At 42.8% G+C, this 26739-nt stretch overlaps 4 protein-coding genes across 5 annotated transcripts; 2 read left to right on the top strand and 2 right to left on the bottom strand.

Moving 5' to 3' along the window:
* Window positions 1-332: 332 nt before the first annotated feature.
* Window positions 333-1437, top strand: LOC112498911 (uncharacterized). Its single transcript, XM_052432570.1, has 2 exons — window positions 333-1010; window positions 1315-1437. The coding sequence occupies exons 1-2, from the start codon at window positions 333-335 to the stop codon at window positions 1435-1437; spliced, it is 801 nt and encodes a 266-aa protein (XP_052288530.1).
* A 5044-nt stretch (window positions 1438-6481) lies between these two features.
* LOC127899053 (uncharacterized) lies at window positions 6482-9485 on the bottom strand. Of its 2 annotated transcripts, none has more exons than XR_008050843.1 (4): window positions 8138-9478; window positions 7924-8042; window positions 7280-7653; window positions 6482-7197 (listed from the first exon to the last, which is right to left on the bottom strand). XR_008050843.1 is itself a non-coding variant. In XM_052431759.1 (4 exons), the coding sequence occupies exons 1-4, from the start codon at window positions 8262-8264 to the stop codon at window positions 7099-7101; spliced, it is 774 nt and encodes a 257-aa protein (XP_052287719.1). In that variant the 5' UTR covers window positions 8265-9485; the 3' UTR covers window positions 6482-7098. The 2 variants fall into 2 exon arrangements, 1 of the variants encoding a protein (XP_052287719.1); XM_052431759.1 differs by having other exon boundaries at window positions 7869-8042; window positions 8138-9485.
* Window positions 9486-17441: 7956 nt separating this feature from the next.
* Window positions 17442-19549, top strand: LOC127899137 (uncharacterized). The gene is made up of 2 exons (XM_052432113.1): window positions 17442-18318; window positions 18393-19549. Exons 1-2 carry the CDS (start codon window positions 17442-17444, stop codon window positions 19547-19549), a joined length of 2034 nt encoding a protein of 677 aa, XP_052288073.1.
* A 5959-nt stretch (window positions 19550-25508) lies between these two features.
* Window positions 25509-26585, bottom strand: LOC127899136 (uncharacterized). Its single transcript, XM_052432112.1, has one exon. It carries the CDS (start codon window positions 26583-26585, stop codon window positions 25509-25511), a length of 1077 nt encoding a protein of 358 aa, XP_052288072.1.
* Window positions 26586-26739: the final 154 nt, after the last annotated feature.

Genomic DNA, 26739 nt, shown 5'->3' with positions numbered 1-26739 from the left:
AAATACCGGAAGGAAGTAGACCAAAGCACAGGTCGTCGGGCACCCGTTCAAAGTTTCAAACCGGCGGCTCTCGGGAAGAACGCTCCACTGCTTCTTGTTATTCCCGTAGCAACCAGGGTACCAAACATAAACAAAAAGTCCATGAAGATCTCCAGCACAAGTTGAACGCCAAAAGAGCTTCCCAAACAACTGCGGCGTCCTCAGGTGCACCTGGGGTACCCCGCGAGTTCCTGGAAAAAATGGAGTACCTCGAAGCTCAAGTGAAGCTCCTTTCTGAAAAATAAAACCCCACCAATGCTCTAGCGCCAGCAGCGTATAACTCGCCATTCACCATGGAGATTCGGACAGAGGTTCTCCCGAAAGCGTTCACCATGCCTCAAATACAACAATACTCGGGTACCTCGGATCCCGTGAAACATGCTGAGTTGTATCGTGACCAGATGATGATTAAAGGAGTGGGCGACAATGCTATATGCCGGATGTTCCCGCATACCCTCACCGAACCAGCCAAATCATGGTTCCGATTGTTGAAGGCAGGTAGTGTATCCTCCTTAGACCAGCTCCTAAAAGATTTTGTTCATGAGTTTGGTTATGCATCCGCCCAAGATATAAAATCCTCCAAGCTTACTTTCATCAAGCAAGGGGATTCAGAGTCTTTAGCCAAGTACATAACCCGCTTCCACCAAGAGGTGTTGTGTACCGGTACATTTGGTCACCAACATACTCTCACTCATTTTGAAAAGAATTTGCGTTTGGGGAAGTTCTGGCGGTCATTTAAAAAACACCGCCCTCTTTCATATGAGGAAGCTCGTTCTCGAGCCTTGCAACAAATAGAAATGGATGAGAAGTGTAACTTAAAGTGGGAGGAAGACAGAGTAGAAGTTGTGAGAAACAAGGAGAAACCCAAGAGAGCCGAGGTACCTCATGTACCCTCTCGAGCACCCTGGGTACACAGCCCACCTCGTCCAACCCCACGTGGGAGAGGACTGAATATTCCTGGTGTACCCCGGGTATCTTAGGTACCTTCTCGAGCACCCCGAGTACATAGCCCACCGCTATCGTCAGAACAACGGGAAGCGCCACAAAAACCCCGATATGACTCTTTCCATCATTTGAATCAATCTCCAGAACATATTTTTTACCATATTAGGGATACGGGGATGCTTCGCCCACCTAAACCAATTTAGAAATACCCCATATATGAAGCGTAGCTTGAAGTATTGTGAGTTTCATGAAGATTTCGGCCATAGCACCGCCGAAAGCTTTCACTTGAGGGAATAAATTGAGTCATTGATTCTGAGTGGGTATCTCAAGGATTTTGTGTATGATATGCGTGAGGCAAGGAAGTTCTCGGAAAAAGATAAGGGTAAACAAGTTGCTAACCCTAATCCCGAAGCTGAGGTACCCCAAGGGTCTAAGAAAGGCGTGTATGTTTGAATGATAGCAGGGGGTCCTACCCTTGCGGGGGAATCTAGACGGGCCATCAAACGTTACAGCAAGCCACCAATTTTGGATCGCCTTAGAAAAAAAGTGAACTTCGCTTGTCAAAATCAACTTAGAGTACCTGGGGTACCTCACTATCCCCCGCCTATTCTTTTCACAGAGCAAGATACTGAAGATGTCTCATACCCCCATGACGACGCCTTAGTAATTACGTTGAAGGTTGTTACTGGTAAGGTAGCAAGAACTCTTGTAGATACTGGCAGCTCTGTTGATATCATTTTCAAAAGCGCTTTGGATCAACTGTTGATTGAATCGCCAAAGATCACCCCATGTGCTACGCCTCTTATTGGGTTCGCCGGTGATATGGTTATCCCAAAGGGCATCATTACACTGCCCGTTACACTTGGTAAGGTACCTCACCGTGTTGTTCATATGATTGATTTTCTTATTGTGGATCGCCCGGGTGCCTATAATATCATCTTGGGAAGAAAGCGGCAATCTCCATGTATTACCTCGCCATGAAGATTCCAATCACTGGGGAAATTATCACAATCAAAGGGGATCAGCAATCGACTTGAGGTTACTCGGTCGCATCGAAAGCGAGCTATCAAATCGCTACCAATATGTCCCTGGAGGGGTACCCCATAAGCACAAGGCCATTTACTGGACTATCCATGCGGGCATTAGCTAGACGCCGGGGAGTTGCACGTAAGAAAGCTCAACGGTCCATGAACTCCCAAGTACCCCAAGTGCCATATGAAGCTGGGCCAATGGAAGTGGACGTGGTAGCTCTTGGGGCACCACATGTACCCCAAAGTCTCAATTCAGCATCAATGGGAGAAGTCGAGGTACCCCTGGATCCCCGGGTACCGAAAGATGAAAAGCGATGAGCACCGGTTGAGGATCTTCTTTCTGTTTCGATCTGCAATACGGATCCAACCAAAATGGTCAAGGTAGGCTCCAACCTCCCTGACCAACACCGAGAGCAGCTTATTGAGTTCTTAAAGGAAACCTTAGATGTGTTCGCTTGGTCTCATGCAGACATGCCGTGTATCCTGCCTTCTATCGCCTATCACAAGCTCAATGTCGATCCACATCATAGGCCCGTCAAGCAAAAATGTCGTGCTTTCAACCAGGAACGCTATGACACCATTAAACAATAAGTGGACCAATTGCTAGCAGCGGGGTTTATTAGGGAGGCGGTGTACCCCGATTGGGTCTCAAATGTTGTATTGGTTAAGAAGTCTAATGAAAAATGGCGCATGTGTGTAGATTTCACGGATTTAAACAAGTCATGCCCTAAGGATAGCTTTCCGCTTCCCCGGGTAGACCAGCTGGTCGATGCTACAGCAGGGCACGAGATTCTTAGTTCATGGATGCTTTCTCCGGGTACAATCAAATTCCAATGTACGAGCCTGATCAAGATAAAACGGCCTTCATCACCAACCGTGGGTTATACTGCTACAATGTTATGCCTTTTGGTTTGAAGAATACGGGCGCCACCTATTAGCGTTTGGTGAACAAGGTCTTCAAACAGCAAATCGGTCGTACCATGGAGGTGTACATCGATGATATGATAACAAAGTCGGTGTACGCCAGTGATCATGCGGGGCACCTCAGAGACACCTTCAATATTTTGAGATAGCATCATATGCGCCTAAATCCTGATAAATGTGCATTCGGGGTGACTTCGGGTAAATTCCTTGGATTTATGGTACAACAACAGGGAATTGAGGCTAATCCCGACAAAATTCGGGCGGTTCTTGGGATGAAGTCACCAAGTACTATCAAGAAAGTCCAGAGCTTAGCTGGCCGGATAGCCGCCTTGAGTCGTTTTTTTAAAAGCGGGAAAAAAACTCCAATGGACCGCCGAGTGCGAAGAGGCTTTTCAGAAGCTAAAGGAATACCTCATTAATTCACCGTTGCTCGCCAAGCCTAAGCATGGAGAAGTGCTTCTGTTGTACCTCACCGTTTCCGAGCACGCCACTAACTCGGTGTTGCTTAGAGAAGATGAAGATGGGATACAACAGCTTATTTACTACACTAGTAGGGCAATAGTGGATGCAGAAAAGAGGTACCCCGCCACAAAGAAGCTGGTTTTGGCTTTGGTAATCTCTGCAAGGAAACTCCGGCTGTATTTTTAGGCCCACACCATTGCTGTTGTAACAAACCTTCTCCTTCGACAAATCCTCGAGAAGTTGGACATGTCTGGAAGACTTTTTCGCTGGTCTCTTGAATTGAGTGAGTTCGACATCACCTTCAAGCCACACTCAGCTAGTAAAGCCCAAGCCATCGTCGATTTCATTGCAGAATTCGCCAATGACTCCGGGGGTGAAGAGATCCTGGGGTACCCGGGTGAAACTGCATCAACTATTGAAGAAGAGCATGTTTGGGAAATTTATGTGAATGATTCCTCCAACTCGCACGAAAGCGGTGTGGGAGTAATAATCATTGATCCAGATAAGGTGAAGTTATGTTATGTCTTGCAATTCGGGTTCAAGGCCTCAAACAACGAAGCCGAGTATGAAGCTATGATAGCGGAGCTAAGGATGTCGAAGGCCTTGGGCGCAAAAAGAGTCCACATCAAGAGTGACTCTCAATTAGTGGTCGGTCAGATCAACTTAGAATATCAGGCTAAGGAAGAAAATATGAAAGGATACCTCGGGAGAACCAGGGAATTAATATCTTAATTTACCGAGGTCAAGGTGGAAAGAGTTCCACGATTAGAAAATTGTGAAGCTGACAACCTCGCCAAAATGGCTTCCTTCGGTGCAACTCAGTCGGTTGGTCCAATCACTACTGAGTATATACCTACACCCAGTGTTAATCTACTTGAGCCAGAAGAAGTAAGGTCGATAATTGCTGGGGTACCCTGGATGCAACCAATCATAGGATACCTCAGAAGTGAGGATCTGCCCTCAGACAATAATGAAGCAAGGAGGCTAAAGTATAAAGCTACACGATATTGTCTCATCGAGGATACCTTATTCAGAAGAGGGTTTACCCTCCCTTACTTAAAGTGCTTGGGAAATGAACAGGCCGAATATGTCATGAGAGATATACACGAAGGTATTTGTGGTAACCACTATGAAGCACGATCATTGGTACAAAAGGTCATTCGTCAAGGATTTTATTGGCTTACGATGCGGGAGGATGCCAAAAACATGGTTAAGAGTTGTGACAAGTGCCAGAGATTTTCCAAGGTACCCCACCTTCCACCAAAAAAGTTAACTGTCATGTCTTTTCCGTGGTCATTTGTTGTTTGGGGTATAGATCTCATTGGTCCACTGCCAACTGGTAGAGGACAAGCTAAGTATGCAATTGTAGCCGTTGACTATTTCACAAAGTGGGTAGAAGTGGAGCCGTTGGCAAGCATTACCGAGAGAAAAATCGCTGATTTTGTTTGGAGGAACCTCATATGCAGATATGGTATCCCTAATGCAATTGTCAGGGACAACGGGAAGCAATTCGATAACGAAAAATTTTAGAATTTTTGCTCGAAGCTTAGGATAGCCAACCGATTTGCTTCTCCGGCTCACCTGCAATCTAATGGACAAGTGGAAGCCATCAACAAAATCATCAAGGGTATCCTAAAGAAGAGGCTGGAGGAAAGGAAGGGAGCTTGGGTAGACGAGTTACCCGGCGTTCTTTGGGTATATCGGACAACTTAGAATATTTCAAATGGGGAAACCACATTTTCTCTGGCTTTCGGGACTGATGCAGTCATTCCAGCTGAAATCAGGATACCTTCTCACAGAACCGCATACTTCGATAAAGCCGAGAATGCCTCTTTGATTGTGTCCAATCTTGATTTTGTTGAAGAAAAATGGCCAAAGAAGAATTTAAGGTTGCAATATACCAGCACCGCGTTTCAGATTTATATGACAAGACCGTACGCCCCAGATCATTCAAGAAAGGGGATTTAGTCCTACGAAGGATAACTCAGAACACCCGGGTACCCTTGGAGGGCTCTTTCAGAGTCAATTGGGAAGGCTCATATTGCATAGACAAGCCGGTAGGTTCAGGGGCATACATACTACTCCACATGGATGGAACAATCGTCAAGCATCCATGGAATGCCGCAATTTTGAAGAAGTACTACTAACATGAGGACATTGTCTTAAATCTTATCTATCTCTTATTTTCTTTACTATGTGTGTAATGTGGTAAAGCCATAAAAGGTACTTAGGGTACCCCACATGTGCAAGTGAAATTTTTAATTCCCTAAGTCCTAGAGAGTGGATATCTATACAGTTTCCTATTCTCATTGGGACAATGAGTCAGTCTTATGTAATGTTCTTCTTTTGATTATCGAATGTGATTATGGTTACATTTTCGTGATTAATGTGACTCCATCTTATTACGCCATGTCTTATTCAGCTATAATTGCTCTATTTCAAGATAATCAGGGGAACCTGAGGTATCTGACTCGATTTGATCATAAAGATCTGTTCGAGGTCAACGTTAATAAGAAGGAATACAAAAAATTTAAAGAGGGAGGGTCAGAGAAGGACCGAGGGCGAGGTAAACCAGCATACCCTAGCGCCATGAGGTTCCGTTAAGGTATGCACACGCCCACACCTCTATTCTTTTACTTGAGCCAAGTAAAGAATAGATAAACGAAACGAGGTAGGCAAGCCTGCCCCTCTATTCGCATTATTTTATTAAATATTGACTAGAAACAGTTGGCAAAACAAGCATGTTTTTGACAATTTCTGCAAGAAAGGGGGCCAAGAAGGTCCCCGAAAAAAAGAAGGTACCTGGGGTACCTGAGAAACTCCATAAGTTTATTTGAGATACGCCATAATCTTTATTTATATCATAGTTACGCCAATTATGAATTTCATTTTATATTATGATGATACATGAATTATTAAATTATTCGAGATACGCCATAATCTTTATTAAGACGAGCAACAAGCACATCTACGGAAATCACCACTTAAGTGCCAAAAACACATCAGAGGGGTACCTTGGGTACCCGAGGAACCCCCACGAATCTACACAAATAAATCATAAGCAAGGAATTCAATGGTAAGCCAAATAAAGTCTATTGCAGAAGTTTAATACGAATAAGTAGCAAGATTGACGAGGCAACCTTCCAAAAGACAAGTATCCCAACACATCAAAAAGATGGTACCATACTACAAAGGTACAGAAGCAAAGGAAGAAAGCTGCTAAGACATCTCAAGAGAAAACTGTAAATAACAAGTAAGATCAAGCAGAAGAGGGGACATCCTCTCTACCGTTCCCCTCAACGGGGGCATCAACAGGAACACTCGCGGCCAAAGAGCTACTACCCGCATGAACATCACTAACTGAAGGGAGATCCACCTGGGGTACCCCCGACGATTGATTTGGGCTGTGAGATAGAGGAGCCTGGGTAGCCCTCTTGTCCTCTATCGCTTTCAGGATGGCCGACTTGTCCACCCATTTCTCCACCCGGGGTACCACCAGCTCAGGCTCGACGCTCCAGACCTTAGTTATGATAAGAGTAAAGGCCTTGTCCATCATCTCCGGTTTGTGAGATAGTAGCTCACTGTGCTTAGACTCCGCCTCTTCTAACTTCCTAGACAATCGACTGTTCTCCCGGGCGTGGTCGTCCAAGCGCCTTTGCAAAGCCCTAACCTCCTCTCCTACCTTCTCTTCCCGAGACTAGCCGAGCCTAACCTCACATCGCAGCCTTTCTACCTCGGTCTGTGTAACCGAGATGCCACTAAGGTCTCGGAGACCGTGGCTAAGGTAGAAAGCCGCCTACACAAATAATAATAAAGAAAATAAAAGGGAGTCAGGACGATATATATATATATATAAAAAGAGAAATGGAGGCACTCACATCATGACAAACCTTGAGCGCTCGGCTATAGCGCTCACTTAAGTCCAATTTATCCACCTTCATCGCCATGTCTGTGGAAATACTCTCGGAGAAATGAAAGAAGTAATTGGTCAGGTGAGATATCTGTTTGTTAGCCACCGGATCCAGCTCACCTTCCATAAGGTCTCCAAGAGCAGTGAAAAGGGAGTCAAACTTCCTTTTATGGGCAGCCAGGGTACCCCGAGAACCCCCCAGAAAGGAGACGGGCAATTTGCCCTTGCCGCCTGGAATGACGGGAGGTCGGTCACCTTTTGCGGAGGTACCCAAGGTATCGAAGGAGCTGCCGCTCATGCGACTGAAGAAGGCGTCAAAATCTTCAGCAAAAGGGCCCATGCCTATCCAACATCAAGTAAACAAAAAAAAAAGAGGTGAGACAGAGAGACAAAACAGAAAAATAAACAGTAGAGTCGTCACTAGTAAAAAGGCACATTAAGAAAAAATAAGAGATGATCACCAAAATAAAAAAAAAGAAAAAAGTTTGTTCAAATAATGGGAGCACCCTACAGAACTAATGAAGGCGGGGTACCCCAACAACACTACATAGCCATACATGAATCACCCCCCGAAGAAGACGGAAAACTCTCCTCAATCAGACCAGCTCTTACCAGTCGGGTAGTGCTCAGAACATCACCCTCACTCTGCAAAAACTGGAACTTCTCTATAACACCACTCACTTTCCTCCCCACTTCATGAACTAGGCATGTTCCCTTGGTCCAAGTGATGTCTGTAAAAACCCTAAGAAACAATGAATAAGAAGAAAATTCATGCGAGAAATGTATATATACATAGAAAGGGAGAGAGGAGGAAAGAAACACATACTATCTTCATTGAAGAAGTTCCAAACTTGCACAATTTCATTCCCCGCTGGAATGCTCCTCCCCCACTCGCCCTCAGTTAAAAACCACCCATATCTGTAGCCCTTTTTCAACAAGGGGTCTGGTCTCATCAAATTACCATAAACCTCCTAAGTAGCAAAATAAGCTACAGATAAACCAGCGAGCTTCTTCAACTGATAAAGCCCCTTTAGATCTCCATAAGAAATATCCTCCCCAAAAATATCTAGCCACAAAACCTCCAATCCCGTGAGCAGTCTCCAACCAGGTAAGGATAACTGTCCGGGAGCAATTTTCATCTCAATAAACATTTTTTCTAAAAAATGGTTAAAGAGGTAAACAGAGACCTAAGTAAAAAATATCAATATGAAGGGCTACACCATTGGGATGGGGGTGCTCAAGGCGCTCGCCCTTGTGAGGTACCCTAAGGTAGACAGAATGATGTATGTTATATTTAGCTCTAACCCTTTCTAAAGCTCTCGGAGTAGTTGGCCTACCCCATAGTGCATAGAGCTTACGAGCTACAGGGACAGAGGGGGAGATCAGGAGAGGTTCTGGAATGCTGACAGGAATAGAAAATTTAGGTCTGGAATTCTTTGTACGAGTTTTTCTCGGGCACTAGAGACCGCCGCAGCAACTGCCAAGAGCTCGCCGGAAACGTGCAAAAAGAAGTGCAGCCGAGAGGGAAGGAAAATGAGAAAAAGAAAACAAAAAAGAGAAAAGGAGAGTTGACCGAAAGAAGGGAGAAAAGCAAAAGAGAATGAAAAAGTGATGGTGGGCCAAGAAAGAGAAAAGAAAAAGAGAAGTGAAAAAGAGAAGTAAGGGAAGATTACCTGGATGAGAAATGTTAATGGAGCATGGAAGAAGATAAAGAAAAGAGAAAAAGGAGAAATGCAAAAAGAGAAAGAAAATGTAATGGTGGGCCGAGAGCAAGCAAAGAGATAAAAAAAAAAAAGGAGACGGAAGCCGAAAGGGCAAGAAGCAAAAGGCATAATAAAGAAGAAAAAAGGGAGATGAGGAGGCGTTGGAAATTGGAGAAGAAGAGAAAAAGTTTTGGGGATTGCAAAATGAAAGAGAGTAAAGTGGAAATAAAAATGTGTAGAATATGATTTGTCAGAAAAAAAAAGGAAGATGACATAAACCCTGCGGTTGAAAAGATTTGACTAGATTTGAAACTCAAAATCTGAGTAAGAAGAAGCCACGGAGGCAATTAAACTTGATAGGAGATTTTTTGGGATTTTCAAAATAAAGTGGTAACATAAAAAGAGCGGAACAAGTTTAATTAAACCTGACAAATCGTACTTTATTAAGTGAGAGGTTAAAAAATTTTTGCAGAAGGGTGTTTTCAAATTCAAATCATGTGTCAGGCGGTTACCGCTCCCTCAAGAAAAGCTGGAGAGATGTGAAGACAAGCATCAGTTCGATGTTTAAAAAAAAAAAAACTAAGGGGATGTTCCTCCAAGAAGACAGGCATTAGTTCAGTGTGTAAATATCGCCACGTGTCACGAACAGTTCCTCTAAGAGTTTAGCCATAAAGAAACTAGGGGGATGCTGTTTGGGAAGGAAATATGGGGCCAATGATAAAGCGCCACGTGTCGATATTTAAGAGATTAATTTATCTCGGGTACCTTGGGTACCTAGGGTACCCTAGGTACCCCGGCTACCCTAAGCACTTCGGGGTTACCTCGAGTACACCATGAAAGGATACAAAAGTCTTCGTAAATATGTGAAGGGATATGTGGGCCCCGAATCTTAAAAAGATTGGTTTGATACGTGCCAAAAAAATAAGGAAATCTCGTGCCGCAAAAGAGGAGAGAGCCGCCTGTCACGCCAGCGAATCTGCCAAAAGTGTGATATTGTGACAGTTGGGACTACTAGCTTTTTCTGCTACGCCTACAAAATTACAACGGAATTACAGAGGTACGCGGGACCACTCCACTACGCCTAGCACGTGAATACGCCACAAACTTGCTCTCCACTTATAATTTTGAAACGTCTAAGCCGCCATATGCATGAAAATAAGAATATTCCTGACATGACAGCAGGGAACGTCACTAAAATAGTGCCATGTGGCACGGCGACAGGGGTACACCATATAAATACTCAGGTTTGATTTTATCAAGTTAAGACACTCACCACGAAAAACTAGGGTTTCTTCAACCTCAAAACCTCCATTACCGAGAGCTTGTAAGCTCTCTAACCTGAGATAACGCAACTCTGACTTGAGCGTCGGAGTGCGGTCGCCGACTAGCCCCAGCTCCACCTTTGACCTCTTTTTTGGTTGTTTCGCAGGTTTAAGGCTAGTTTCACCAACCCTCTGCACATAAAGTCAGACCCCCTCCATATCCACCGTCATCTCAATCCTCTTTCGCTCCACAAAAAGCCTAAACAACCCGCATATACCGAACAAGCAAGGTACCCCGCTTCTCGACAAAAATATAAATTTATTGCTCTTGGGTTGGTTTTGTGGTTTTTTATTCATTGACCCAAAATCAGTCACAAACACTTTTGAAAATTTTCATATATATAAAAAATATGAGAAAGAGTGAAGTTTATGGATTTCAAGTCTACAATATTATAATATAATGAAATATTTATAGGCTCTGTCTACCATGCCCCTTGTTTTGTCATCTACTGAAGTGGTCGTTGAATGAAAAAAAGTAAGATTGTGCAGGTGTGAAGTGGCCATGTGGCAATTGAAGGAAACTGGGAGCACTGGTCAGTAGACAAGAAGTGTTAACGGTGACATAATATTATTAAAGGAAACAAGAAATTGTTGGTGTATATAACAATAAATTTGTTAGATGGAGCAATTATACGTAGAAGCAAGTAGTTTGTGAGGGACAAAAAATGTATGTTTTTAACATGTTATTTGTTGCAAGAGGAATATAATGGGTCGTACTATGTTACATGTTATGTAACATAATAATGAACAAAGAATGAAAAGCTCTTTCTTTTTTGTACATTTAGTTTATTAGTGGTGCTTAGAATGCAGTCGGAGACACTAAATCCCACAGGTTCTAAGAAATTGGAGCAAAAAATAATGTTGCAGTGGTGAAGTGGATGGATTGTTGAATATGTTGAAAGCACAGAAAAAATGAAAGCTGCAGTGGGCGTATTATATGAAAGTAAATCGACAATTTGGATTTGCACTTGTTACAGAGTAGAAACGCAATTTTCTCATCAATCCTACCGCTTTAAATGGGTCGTATTCAACTACTAGTAAATAGTTTCCAAACCATTTCGATAATTATTGCCCTCTACTCCACAATTTTGTCAATCTCTATTTCATTCAATACCACCAGGACAAGGTACAAGTCACCGCAAGCCACTTCAAAAATTCCACACAGCAGCGCTGCTCGAGCCATAGATATACAAAAGTAATAAAATTTTCATCCTTCCAATAAACCGTAGACGTCGGCCAAAATACGGGTAAGGGTTTACAGCTCCCTAAAACTAATTTGGTACATGAAACAGGTTTGGACAGCTGCCCACTTCAATTGATTTTTACCCTTCTAAAATTCCATCCATTGGATTAACTTCATTATAATCTAACGGCTGGACTGGATAATGGGTACGGTACCCAAGGTGCATGATAGCTGGACCCATATTTATATGACCAAATTTTATTATCTTATTATTTTACTATAATCACAATTATAGCTTTAATTGTAATTAAAAGTTATAGTTGTAATTGGAATTGTTATTACAATTACTATACAATTGAGTAATTTATCTATTATATGGTAAATAGGTAATTTTATAAATTACAAAATTCATCATTTAATAGATGAGTGACCCACAATTGCTGGGACTAGTGGCGGTGCCGGGAATTTAATATAGCAAGGGCTAAATTTAAATAATAATATAATTTAAAATGGTCAACAAGTAACAAATACCAAATTAAAAATTTATTAATATATTCAATTCAATACATTTATAACTGACCTCGACTTGTTTTAATATGTTAAAAAAAATGAAGAATAACCTTATCATCAAGAATACAAAATAAATCTTTTTCTATATATACAACAATAATATCACTCAATCATTGATTTCTCATCTGATTTAATAGATGATTTTTCATAAAATTTATAGTCAAAAATACTTTTTTTTACTATAGTTATGGGAACTAGTAAAAACAATAAATAAATTGGTGAATATAATTTATCCTTTTTAGTATCAACTATTTTTCTTGTTAGCTTATCAATTCCTTTCAAATTTTGAAAATTTGTTATCAGAACTCACTTCTATGATGTAAATATTAAGTTGAATTTTAAGTGTGATAAGACTCATTAAAGAAAAATTATTTGGATAAAATCGGTGAGGTGAAATAGTTTTTTTTTTTTTTTTTTGTGTGAGGAGAGTTAGGGCTGGAGAAACTTCAAAATACAATATTTCTTTATGGGTTGGAAGTGTAAAAATAAATATTTAATATATTGGTTATTTTTAAATTTTAGCAGGAACTTTCTTGGTAAATCAAATTTAAAATGGGACAAATATCTAACTAAATTTGTAAATTTTAAAACGTCTAGGGGGGCTTCAGCCCCTCCAGTTCTAATGTGGCGCCGCCACTGGATGGGACTTTAATTAAAACTTAAATGTTGTGATCACTCGTATTTGTGTGTGTGTGTGTTTCTACAATTACAATTGATTTGATTATAATTCCACGTAAATGTTAAAAAATAAACAATCTTTACTTTAATTAAAATCACATGGAATTCGGCTTTATTGACGACACATTGTTTATCAAGGAAGTAGTAGTACGTTAATTCGTCGAATTATCTATAAACCTAACTATATATCGTCTACCGTCAAAACATAAACAACTTGTCATATGTAGTATGCTTTGACGTATGCTATTTACGCATGTTGGTTGCATGAATGTTTGGACAGCCTGTCGTCTATAATATTTTTTGGAGAATGACATGATGGTTGGAAACAAAACAATAAATGACAGATCATCCAAAATGTTTGTGCCAATTAAAATATTTTTAATATTTTATTATTATTGTTGTTATTGTCATTAATTTGATTAATATTTTTATTATTAATAATAATAATAATAACAACAACAATAATTACTATTATTACTATCATTATTATTGTTATATCATAATAGATAATAATTATACTAAGAACAATTATTAATTAAAGAACTTTTGATAATTTGTAATAGTTCATTCTAATACTTAAATCAAGTAAATACACCAATAAAAATATAACCTATTTTAATTCTAATTTCTATAGATAAAGTAAACAACTAATTATAAATATGAATTCCGATTCCAATATATTTTGATTAGCAATTGATAAATTAGCAATTGATAAATGAACTATTAAAGTATTGGAATTGAATTACTTTGAAAAGCAAAGAGCATTAAAGCTAGATCGGCATCAGTTGATCAGTCCAATATCGAAAATTGAAATGTGCCTATGGCTTATAAAGAAGCGAGGGCCCTGTTGATCGAACTGGGGTCTCCGTGACTAGTGGCTTGCTAGCCAAGTTAAGGGAGATGATGCTTGATTTTCAGTTCCTTATGGGTGTGTTTGGGGTGCATGTGATTATGGTTAGGGATGGCAATTGTACCTGCAAACCCGCCCAAATCCATCCGCCAAAATCCGCCTGTTGCGGGTAATTTTACCCATTGCGGGCGAGTTTAGTATTATAAATTAAAACCCGCACATGGATGCGGGTGGGTTTGGTATTAACCTTATATCCGGTGGATACCCGCATGGATATCCACCAAACCCGCAATATTTTTTTCAAATATTTTTAATTTAATTTTAATCTAAAAATGTATAAAGAAAATAATGTCATTAATTAAATTATCAAATAGCCAAAGGCTCAAAGTTGTGTATGTGTGTATGTGGCCTATATCCTATTCTAAAGTCATAATCTAAAGAAAACTAAATGCATTTTCCTTCGAATTAGTATTTGAAAATATTAATCTTAATTATTATTATAGGCATTGTGTTGGATGGGTGCTTATGGTGGTGAATGAAATGAATATATTCTCTTGGAGTTTGTTTTAAATGATAATATGAAATGTAATTATTATTTTTAGATACTAGTTTGTGTTTTTTAAATGGATTTGTGTAATTTATACTTAAATTTGAGAATTTGTGTTGAATTGATGTGGAAATTTTAATTTTTCATTTACATTATTTAAATATAAAATTAAGTATGTTATATGGAATTTGAGGTTATTATTATAAATTTATATATTAAACATGTGTGATTTTAAATACGGAAACCCGCAAAAAATCCGCCGAATACCATTGCGGGTTTGGTAATTGTTAAAACCCGCTGCGGGTGGGTTTTTGTAAAAAAATTAAAACCCGCTGCGGGTTGCGGGTGAGTTTGGTAATTTAAATTTTGTGCGGGTTTGGGTTTGGTAATGGCAAACCCGCTGCGGGCGGTGCCCATTGCCATCCCTAATTATGGTGTATTATAACACTGTTCACATTAAAATAATACCAAACTCATGTTTGGAACAAAATTGCAAGGGATTGAGGTGGGGGGCTAATGCGTCAACTGACGCATTAGTTAATCCCGACTTAATCCCGACTGTGAGTCGGGATTAGCTAATGCGTCAGTTGACGCATTAGCTTTGTTTTTTTTTTTTTTTTTTGCTTTTGCTTTTAACTTTTGCTTTTAACTTTATTATTATTATAATACTAAAATAAAAAATAAATATAGTTTTTAATTTAATATAATATTTTTATTTTATTTGTTTTTACATTATAATTATTAATATAAATTAATAAATAAATAATTTATCATTCAATAATAGTATTTTTTTTATTTTTACATTATAATTTATTAATAAATTTATAACTTATTATGATTAATAAAAATATTTAAATATGAATAAATTTAAATAATATTAATTTAAAATTAATAATAATATAAATAATAACATAAAATATTAATGCAATTTAAATATATTAATATAATATAAAACATTAATATAATATAATATAATATTTAATTTAAATTAATTAAAAAAATAATACAGTACAGTGTAGCACCAAGCATTGTACAATATTATTATAATATAGTTCTAATGCAATACAACATAATACAATACACCAGCATTAAAATAATGCAATATAACATAATACAATGCAGTGAGACAAACGCACCCTATAGAAAATATTTTGAAAGACTACAAAGAAGGGCTTAAAATGAAGTATTACAAGATGATTGGAGAGGAAGCCAGTGAGGAAGTGACAGAGAAGATGATTTTGGGAGATTTCCCTTATGCATAAGGGGAAGGGAAGGTTTTCGAGACAAAGAAGATTTGGCGATGCAGACTCAGCAAAGGCAAGAGGCTTTGATGGAGATACCGAGGAGCTTGACAGAGTTTCATCTCGTGTTGCTTGACACGGCTGTGTTGGTGGTGGCACAAGAGGAGAAGATGAATGATATTGAAAAGAATGTGGCAAAGCGCTGTGCTTACATCAATGGTGGCACAAATGGATTATTCTGTGCGGAGCAAATGAAGAAAAAGAGAAGGATTTGGGCGTGGTGTGTTGTTTCTTTCGTGCTGGTTTTGCTTTTCGCATGGCTTATTTCCATCTAAGCTTCTTAAAATTCCATGAACTGATGAGTTAGTGCAACGGAGTCTTTTGTTAGTTTGCTTCGAAGGAAGAACAAGAATGTTCCAAGAAATTGGCCGCTGGGATGCATACATTTCTGAGTCTTTGATTTCAGGTGTGTAATCAATCTCTTTTAGAGATTTAATAAATCAATTAATTTGAGTTTTTGAAATGTAATATACAAATACATAAATGGAATAATATATACACACAGAATCCTGTGAGTTCCAAGACTCGAAACCAATAAGACAATAATAACTAAGCACAGAAGAAAGTGAATCCAGTGTTTTCTTCTGGCAACACATTTTTTTGGGCAGCGATAGCTCCATTCCCTGTGGAAAGAGAATGTATATGACAACTCCGTAAAAGAGATAAAATTGTTGAAAATTTTTGGTTTTTAGGGGGAAACTGTAAGAAAACCAAACAGTGAGATAACAAATTATATGTTAGCTAATTTAAACAATAGTGTAAACTAGCAATCGGAAACAATAAATGAAGAACAGAAGAAGAAGAAACCGAATTGAAATAAAAAAAAGGAACATGAGGCCTGCACAAAAATAGTCTCCTTAAAATAGATTTACCACCTGTTGATGCTGAAATCTACTCGCCCTTGGACCGACCAGATTCTGTCACCAACGTTTGTGTTATCAACTGTCACTCGAACCACTGGGGTTAGAATCGCCCTTCCCTCTCTCACTAGACCTGCGTTCAGCAAAAACGGATCAGAGACGCCGGTGGTTTTGCTGGCGTAAACCCTCCGATGCCTAAGTTAGCACAAGGTGTTTACGGGAAAACAGCGTAATATGGATTTAAGAAATTTGTAAGGAAATGGCCTGGTTGCAATTTGGCAGCGTTTCCCCTCTCTCCATTTTTTCTGTCCCCGTCTTCTTCGATGTCTTTCTCTTTGTCCCACGTTTTCCGTTTGCCCCTTATCCCTCCTTTTTCGGGTGGTGGTAGCCCCTCATGGGACTCTAACTGTTAGATTGTGGGCAAACGTGGATCTCACGTGTCCTTCAACCGTTCTGGGAGAAGCGCAACTACTGCGATTTTGTGAGATCGTGTTCCCGCTTTCCTGGGGATGAGTATCGGCTCGGCGTATACTTCTGGTAGGTATGTTTTCCTGGTCGCATTCATCTCGGGTCGACTCCTGTTTAACCCCGTGTTCTGCTCGTACCATATAGCTGAAAAGATCCGTGCCGGGGCGGAACCAGTAGCATGGCCGACCTGGTGCCTTTATGTACTCAACACCAGTCCCCCAGTTTCTGGTCTGGCGAGTGAAATGAGTTAAGAGTAGAAACTGATTTCAGAATCTGGTTGAAATTTGGTGAAATTTGAAACGACGGGCTATCCGTCCTCGATATATGGGGGGGTGAGCTGGCATATCTCATCACTTAAATGCTTCCATTTTCCCCTTTTTGTTTCAAATCCCTAGACTGGAGTCATCATCATCTTGCTATTCGTTTCTCCGCCGTCAACCAAATTTTCTCTGAACTTTGCTCACACTTCCAGCGTCCGGAGTATCCATTTGCCGGGTGTTTTCTCTGTCACGGCAGCGCTATCAGTGTCAGTCTATTCCAGGTATAGTCTTTAACCTTTTCCTCTGGTTGTTATTGATTGGGTTCTGTGTTGCCTTCTTTGTGTCCATATACTCGAGTTTTCTCTGTTTTTTTTTTGGGGATTCCGGTATGTCAAATCGGAAGAGGAAGTTAATTGTTGATGAGGGTGATGAAGAGTCAGGGGACTCAGGCCTCAATGTGCCAATACCCACTGATTACTTAGGCCCCTCCAGTAGTGTAGGTCCTTCCCATGGCATGGATACTCTTGAATACCCACGCCCTTTGGTTATCTCTCCTTCCCCCGAACTAGAGCTTATAGGGAATAGAGGTGGACCTGCGTCGGGCTCTGGTGAGAATCACAGTTCTGGTGGGGTTGGGGTCTCTGAAGGAGTTAGTGATGGTGAGGGGAGCAGTTCCGGACCGAGAAGACCTGATCAGAAAAGGAACCTAGGCCATAGGGTGGAGGCTGATTCCTACCCTATTGATTTCATGGCTTGTGCCTCCACCCCCACTTATCTATTTAAACTTAGGAATCTCTACAACATCCCCAACGATGTTCTTCTTGTAGTCTCTGGGAATGGTGACGTTCCTAGTCGGCCTCCGCGGGGGTATGTGACGATGCACTTAGAGAGTTTTAAACTAGGAGCTCGGCTGCCCCTTCAGCGTTATTTTGCCAAGATATTGGGAGGTATGCATCTGGCCCCAGGTCAGCTACACCCGAACGGGTGGAGGGTTCTATCGGCTATGTTTGTGTTGTGGGAGAGGTGCGGGTTGGAGGAGCCTTCCCTTGTTGAAGTAAAGCATTTGTATCAGCTGCGGAGCAGCCCAAGGGAGGCGGGCTGGTACTACTTCATGTCCAGTTCTGCGAAGAGAAAGTCGATCACCGGTTTCCCCTCCTCGTGCAAGAATTGGAAGAACAAATTCTTCTTTGCTGGGGGAAAATGGTGTTCAGCACTTCGTTCGTTGAGTGGTGATCTTTACCTACCAACGCAGTTTGTCACCCCAGGTCGTTCATTTTTTGCCTGTATTCTTTTTCGAATTGCCACTTATTGGGTTCTTTAACCTTATTTGTTATTTCAGAGTCATGGGGTTTGATCGGGGGGCTTGAAGATCGACCCTTGCTTCAGGTGGAAACTGCTCTCTTGAATGCGTCTACCTGCCAAGACCTCCTGTCACCAACAAGTTTGGTCGGCTCGGGCTTAGTGGACATAGCTGCCGGGATGGATAACAAGATCCTCAGCGCGATGAGCAGGAAGCGTGGTCGGGGCCCGAGTAACTCCAGCAACCCTCCTCCGAAGAAACCCAGCGTCGGTCCTTCCAAGGCCCTTGTTCCTGCTCTGCCCCCTCCTCCACCTCGTAAGAGTGGTGGGGAGAAAACCTCCGACAAGAATCCTGAGGCCAGCTTGCAGTCTGGGGACCGATCTTCTCCTCTTCCATCTCGGGATCAAGGTGACTACCTAAGCCCATATCAGAAGGATTATAAAAAGTCGGTTGGGCCCAAGATGGTGAAGGACATCGAGAGCATGAGCCTCTCCGAGTTGGCCGCTTCTGTTCAGAGAGTCTCCTTCAGGCTGGCCACAATGGTCATGTGCTACAAGACCTGGTCCGCTCGTCATGAGAAGAAACTCCAGGCTGATAACCAAGAGTTGAAAAAGAAAGTTGAATCTGCTGACCGCTCCAAGGAGAAACTGGCCGAGCTGAACAAACAGCTTACGGAGCTTGAGGAGAAAGTTGCTGTTGCTGAGTCCACTTCCTCCAAGCTTGAGGGCGAGTTAGGTGACCTGAGATCTGATCTTCAGGCTACTCAAATTGAAAGGGATACTCTGAGGGCTGCCCTTGAGGGGGAAATCAAATCCTTGGGTGAGCAGCTGGCTGAGGAGAAAGGCAAATCCGCTGATGTGGACGATCGGCTGGATGCCGAGTATGACTCTGGGGTTGCCTTCTCCTATAAGTGCATCATGTCTGTGCTTAAGGAAGAATATCCCGAGCTGGACATGAGCAAGCTGGAGGCTGGAGTGGAGAGGTACATGGCTGGGGTCGGCCAGGGAGATAAGGAGCAAGGTGAGCAGAATCAGGTGGAGGCTCCTTTAGATGAGGTGCACGAGGGGGGAGTTGGGGGACGTGCTTTTGAAATGGGACAAGGATCCATGCTGCCTCCTCCCAGTATTGCTGATCCTCCACCTCCTGGGACAACTGATCCTTCACCTGCTGAAGCCGTTGACCCTCATAATCCTTAGGTCTATTTTTGTATAGACTTTAGATTTTCATTAGTTTTGTAACCAACTGAACATTAATAAATTTTCAGATGCTCTTTATTGGCTACCTTGTCTAATGTCTACTCATAAACTGTTTCTGCAAAATAATTGCACAACTTATCTGATCTTGCCTGCTGGTTCCTTAGTGGACCGAGTAGGTGTAGGTATTTACTTGCCTTAGTAAACTTCTCGCAGAATTAGCTGCTGGTCTTTCGTTGACCAAGCAGGAACAGGCACTTTGTTGCCTTAGTAGAATTTTCAAAGCTTTAGCTGCTGGTCTTCGTTGACCGAGCAGAAACAGGCACTTTGTTGCCTTAGTAGAATTTTCAAAGTTTTAGCTGCTGGTCTTCCTTGACCGAGCAGAAACAGGCACTCTGTTGCCTTAGTAGAATTTTCGAAGCTTTAGCTGCTGGTCTTCGTTGACCGAGCAGAAACAGGCACTCTGTTGCCTTAGTAGAATTTTCGAAGCTTTAGCTGCTGGTCTTCGTTGACCGAGCAGAAACAGGCACTCTGTTGCCTTAGTAGAATTTTCGAAGCTTTAGCTGCTGGTCTTCGTTGACCGAGCAGAAACATGCACTTTGTTGCCTTAGTAGAATTTTCGAAGCTTTAGCTGCTGGTCTTCGTTGACCGAGCAGAAACAGGCACTCTGTTGCCTTAGTAGAATTTTTGAAGTTTTAGCTGCTGGTCTTTGTTGACCGAGCAGAAATAGGCACTCTCTTGCCTTAGTAGAATTTCCGAAGCTTTAGCTGCTGGTCTTCGTTGACCGAGCAGAAACAGGCACTTTGTTGCCTTAGTAGAATTTCCGAAGGTTTAGCTGCTGGTCTTCGTTGACCGAGCAGAAAAAGGCACTCTGTTGCCTTAGTAGAATTTTCAAAGTTTTAGCTGCTGGTCTTCGTTGACCGAGCAGAAACAGGCACTCTGTTGCCTTAGTAGAATTTTCAAAGCTTTAGCTGCTGGTCTTCGTTGACCGAGCAGAAACAGGCACTCTGTTGCCTTAGTATAATTTTCGAAGCTTTAGCTGCTGGTCTTCGTTGACCGAGCAGAAACAGGCACTCTGTTGCCTTAGTAGAATTTTCGAAGCTTTAGCTGCTGGTCTTCGTTGACCGAGCAGAAACATGCACTTTGTTGCCTTAGTAGAATTTCCGAAGGTTTAGCTGCTGGTCTTCGTTGACCGAGCAGAAAAAGGCACTCTGTTGCCTTAGTAGAATTTTCAAAGTTTTAGCTGCTGGTCTTCGTTGACCGAGCAGAAACAGGCACTCTGTTGCCTTAGTAGAATTTTCAAAGCTTTAGCTGCTGGTCTTCGTTGACCGAGCAGAAACAGGCACTCTGTTGCCTTAGTATAATTTTCGAAGCTTTAGCTGCTGGTCTTCGTTGACCGAGCAGAAACAGGCACTCTGTTGCCTTAGTAGAATTTTCGAAGCTTTAGCTGCTGGTCTTCGTTGACCGAGCAGAAACAGGCACTCTGTTGCCTTAGTAGAATTTTCAAACCTTTAGCTGCTGGTCTTCGTTGACCGAGCAGAAACATGCACTTTGTTGCCTTAGTAGAATTTTCGAAGCTTTAGCTGCTGGTCTTCGTTGACCGAGCAGAAACAGGCACTCTGTTGCCTTAGTAGAATTTTCAAAGCTTTAGCTGCTGGTCTTCGTTGACCGAGCAGAAACAGGCACTCTGTTGCCTTAGTATAATTTTCGAAGCTTTAGCTGCTGGTCTTCGTTGACCGAGCAGAAACAGGCACTCTGTTGCCTTAGTAGAATTTTCGAAGCTTTAGCTGCTGGTCTTCGTTGACCGAGCAGAAACATGCACTTTGTTGCCTTAGTAGAATTTCCGAAGGTTTAGCTGCTGGTCTTCGTTGACCGAGCAGAAAAAGGCACTCTGTTGCCTTAGTAGAATTTTCAAAGTTTTAGCTGCTGGTCTTCGTTGACCGAGCAGAAACAGGCACTCTGTTGCCTTAGTAGAATTTTCAAAGCTTTAGCTGCTGGTCTTCGTTGACCGAGCAGAAACAGGCACTCTGTTGCCTTAGTATAATTTTCGAAGCTTTAGCTGCTGGTCTTCGTTGACCGAGCAGAAACAGGCACTCTGTTGCCTTAGTAGAATTTTCGAAGCTTTAGCTGCTGGTCTTCGTTGACCGAGCAGAAACAGGCACTCTGTTGCCTTAGTAGAATTTTCAAACCTTTAGCTGCTGGTCTTCGTTGACCGAGCAGAAACATGCACTTTGTTGCCTTAGTAGAATTTTCGAAGCTTTAGCTGCTGGTCTTCGTTGACCGAGCAGAAACAGGCACTCTGTTGCCTTAGTAGAATTTTCGAAGGTTTAGCTGCTGGTCTTCGTTGATCGAGCAGAAACAGGCACTCTGTTGCCTTAGTAGAATTTTCGAAGGTTTAGCTGCTGGTCTTCGTTGACCGAGCAGAAACAGGCACTCTGTTGCCTTAGTAGAATTTTCGAAGCTTTAGCTGCTGGTCTTCGTTGACCGAGCAGAAACAGGCACTCTGTTACCTTAGTAGAATTTTCGAAGCTTTAGCTGCTGGTCTTTATTAACCGAGCGGAAACAGGCACTCTGTTGCCTTAGTAGAATTTTCGAAGCTTTAGCTGCTGGTCTTCGTTGACCGAGCAGAAACAGACACTCATTTGCCTTAGTGAACTTTCGAGAATTTAGCTGCTGGTCTTCGTTGACCGAGCAGATGTGGCACTTGTCTTAGTGAAATTTTTATTGATCTTGCTAGCAGGGGGATTTCATGCTGAATTCATCTTTATTGAAATTTGAATGTATTACAAAAACATAGAATATATGCATGTGCGACAGGCCATCAGGCATTGTAACAGAAATAACTTGCCAGAGTGAGGATTTAATAGAGCATTTTGCTTACTGGAAATACTTCTTCAGGTGTTCGGCGTTCCATGACCTCTTTACGTCTCGTCCGTCTTGGCACGTTAATTTATATGCTCCTGGTCCAGTGGCTCGTATCACTCATTATGGGCCTTCCCACTTTAGGCCAAGAGCGCCATGGTTAGGATTCCTGGTGTTCTGGTTCACTTTCCTAAGTACCCAATCTCCTGCTCGGAACTGCCTTACGCGTACATTCTTGTTGTAATAACGCATGACCCTTTGCTGACATTGGGCCACTTTCTGCGAGGCCCCTTCCCTTTTCTCCTCCAGCAGGTTTAGGCTTAAGCAGATCTGCTCGTCATTTTGCTCCTCAACGAAATGTTCCGTTCTATGTGTCCCCACTCCAATCTCTGCTGGGATTACCGCCTCATGACCAAAAGCTAAAGCGAACGGTGTTTCTCCTGTGGCGGTTTTGTGAGTTGTCCTGTAGGCCCACAGTACCCCTGGTAGCTCGTCAACCCAAGCTCCCTTCTTCTCCCCCAATCTAGTCTTTAGGAGCTTCTTTATCACCTTGTTGGCTGTTTCCACTTGCCCGTTTGCCTGGGGGTGTGCGGGGGTGCAGAACTTTAGGTCCACCCCCAGGTTTCGGCAAAATTCCCTGAAGTTGCCGTTGTCAAATTGCCTCCCATTGTCTGTGATGATGGCGTAGGGGATCCCATATCTGCAGATGATGTTTTTCCAAATAAAATCTGTTGTCTTCCTCTCTGTGATCTGGCTGAGGACTCCTACTTCCACCCACTTGGTGAAGTAGTCTATTGCCACGATTGCATGTGTCGCCGCTCCTCGTCCCTTAGGTAATGGACCAATCAAGTCGATTCCCCATTGAGCGAAAGGCCATGGGGATGTCATAGCCGTCAGTTTCTCCGGTGGTTGTGCAGGAACCTCGGAGAAGCTTTGGCATGTTTTACAATTCTTGGCCATCCTTTTGGCATCCTGGTGCATGGTTGGCCAGAAGTATCCTTGCCGGAGTGCCTTGAAGGCTAAAGTTCTTGCTCCCGAGTGATTGCCGCATATTCCCTCATGAATCTCTCTCAGCACATAATCCGCCTCCTCATCATCCAAACATCTCAAAAGAGGCAAGGTGAACCCTCGGCGGTACAGCACTCCATCCAGTAGCGTATACCTTGCTGCTCGGCATTTTAATTTTCTTGCTTGCCTTTTGTCCTCTGGTAAAACGCCATCGCGGACATATGCGCGAATCGGGTCTATCCAGGATTCTCCAATACTTACTCTCATCACCTCTGCTTCTTCCTCAATACTTGGTGAGGTCCTTACCTCTAGTGGAACTGACTTTGGTAATTTGGGATCTGCAAAGGCTGCCATCCTAGCCAGCATATCGGCTCGGAAATTCTCATTCCGGGATATCTGCTTTACCTCCACTGCTTGGAAAAGCCCAACCATCTGCTTGGCCTTCTTTAAATAAAGACTCATCTTCTCTCCCCTTGTTTAGAACTGATCATTGAGCTGATTACACACCAGTTGGGAATCTGCTCGGATTTCTACCCTCTCTGCTCTTAGAGCGTGTGCAAGTCCGAGCCCGGTGATAAAGGCCTCATATTCAGCTTGGTTGTTTGTGAGCTGAAATTCGAACTTCACCGCATATGTTATCTCGGTTCCCTCTGGGCTCCGTATTACAACTCCTGCTCCGGATCCTTGCTCACTACATGATCCGTCAACCATTACCAGTCATATCTCCTTTGAATCCTCTTGCTCTACCGGTTGCTCCTCTTGGACCTTTTCCCCCGGTTCAACACGGTCCACCATAAAATCTACCAGGGCTTGGGTCTTGATTGCTCCTCGGGGCCTGTAGGACAGGTTATATTCGCTCAACTCCACGGACCATTTTACTAACCGACCAGACGCATCTGATTTTTGAAGTACTTACCGAAGTGGTTGGTCAGTCATCACAACGATCTGGTGGGCTTGGAAGTATGGTCGGAGTTTGCGTGCTGCCGTTATCAAAGCCAGCGCCCACTTCTCCATTAGTGGATATCTAGTTTCTGCGTCCACCAGGGCCTTGCTTGTGTAGTATACCGGGTGTTGCTTCCCTTCTACTTCCCTGACTAAGACCGAGCTGGTAGCCTGCTTAGAGATTGCCAAGTATAAGAGCAGCTGGTCACCCTCTCTCGGAGTTGATAGTAACGGGGCGCGGGCTAGATATTCCTTCAGCTGTCCAAATGCCCCCTCGCATTCTGGTGTCCATTCCATCTTCTTCCCTTTCTTTATGACTTGGAAGAAATAGTGACATTTATCAGTGGCTCGCGAAATGAATCGGTTCAATGCTTCCAACTTTCCCGTAAGGCTCTGCACCTCCTTAACTATTCGTGGGGACCTCATTTCTATCACCGCCCGTATCTTTTCTGGGTTGGCTTCAATACCTCGATGGCTCACCAGGTATCCCAAAAATTTGCCCGAGCTGACCCCAAATGCACATTTCTCCGGGTTCAGCTTCATTTTGTTCAGCAATTCGAAAGTCTCTTCCAAGTGCTTCACATGGTCTTTCGGTTCTCTTGACTTGGTGATCATATCGTCCACATATACTTCCATAGTGCGACCGATCAATGGTTTGAAGACCTTGTTCACTAACCTCTGATAGGTAGCTCCTGCATTTTTCAGGCCAAAGGGCATCACCCTGTAACAAAACAAACCCATGTTAGTTATAAATGTGGTGCTTTCCTCATCCTGCTCGTTCATGGGTATCTGGTTGTATCCGGAGAAGGCATCCATGAAACTGAGCAGACTATGACCCGCGGTTGAGTCCACCAGCTGATCTATTTTTGGTAGGGAAAAGCTGTCCTTCGGGCATGCCTTATTGAGGTCCGTGAAGTCTACACACATTCTCCACTTCCCATTGGCCTTCTTTACTAATACCACATTGGAAATCCACTCCGGGTACTTAGCTTCCCTTATAAATCCTGCTTTCAGCAGCTTTTCCACCTCGGCATTTATGGCCTCGTACCTTTCATGGTTAAAGCACCTCCTTTTCTGCCTCACTGGCCTTACCCCTTTCTTAACCGCCAGCTTGTGACAAGCTATCCCGCGATCAATACCTGGCATATCCTCATGAGACCAGGCAAATATGTCTGCATGGGACTGTAGACACTTCACCCAATTCTGATCCGACCTTAACAACTCTGCTAGGGTCACTGTTGCTTACAACAACTTCCTCCAGCTTCTCAACAGGTTCCTGGCGATCATTTCTCGAATCTCCTCGGTTATCTAGAGAGGTAACCTGCAGCGTTTCCTTGGCCGCTGTAGCATAGCAGCTCCTGGCCATTCTCTGGTCGCCCTTTACTACACCCACAACTCCATTTATGCTATATTTCAACGCCAGATAATGCGTGGACATTACACTTTGGCTTGTCCTCATGAAGGGTCTCCCCAATATCATCTGGTAAGGACTTTTTTCCTCTACCACGACAAAGTCCAGCATCATCGTTCTTTCAAAGGGCTTTGTCCCCACAGTAATTGGGAGTTCAATGACCCCCATGGGAGTTAATCGTCCACCTCCAAATCCCTTTAATGATGTGTTTGTCCGCTCCAGCTTTAAATCTGAAATCCCCATATCATCTAGGGCCGACTTAAACAGAATATCGACTGAGCTGCCCGTATCCACCAGTATTCGCCTCAATTCTGTGCTAGCAACCAATGCTTTAATCACCAGTGCATCCTCATGAGGATACAAAATGCCCTCTTCGTCATCCTCCGTCCACATGATGGGAACTTGCCGCACTCTTACCTTCTTGGTTGCTGGCAAATTTAGAAGCACCTCTCTGCCAGTCACGGCATACCTCCCATAGTTCTTCCGTGCTCTGTTTGAATCCCCGGCCAATGTTGGCCCTCCTGCTATAACTTGGATAGTCGGCTGTTCTCGTTCCAAACCCCTTTCAACTCCTTCATCCTGTGAATATTGCGACTCACTGACGGGGGACACTCCATCTACGTACTCATCCAAGTACTGATTCCTCACCAAATCCTCCACCTGAATCCTTAGGTCACGGCATTGGCTGATAGTATGACCGTGAATGTTGTGGAATTTGCAGAACCTGCTCTTATCACGCTGGTGAGCGGGTTTCGTTATAGGGGCCGGAGTATACAGCAGTCCTCGTCCCTCGATCCTTTCATATAGTTCCTCCATGGAGATTTTTAATGGAGTATATCGTCTATATGCCGCGCTCTGGTCAACCAACTGAACTGCTCGGCTATCATGGATGTCACTTCGGGCTGGTATAGCCGGTAACTGCTCTGGTCGGCCAGACCTGTAATTGGTCGCGTTTACCTCTCTGGGAGTG

The sequence above is a fragment of the Citrus sinensis genome, chromosome 8 (assembly GCF_022201045.2).
Source record: "Citrus sinensis cultivar Valencia sweet orange chromosome 8, DVS_A1.0, whole genome shotgun sequence".
Lineage (NCBI taxonomy): Eukaryota > Viridiplantae > Streptophyta > Magnoliopsida > Sapindales > Rutaceae > Citrus > Citrus sinensis.
This window is presented reverse-complemented; position numbering and strand designations above follow the sequence as displayed.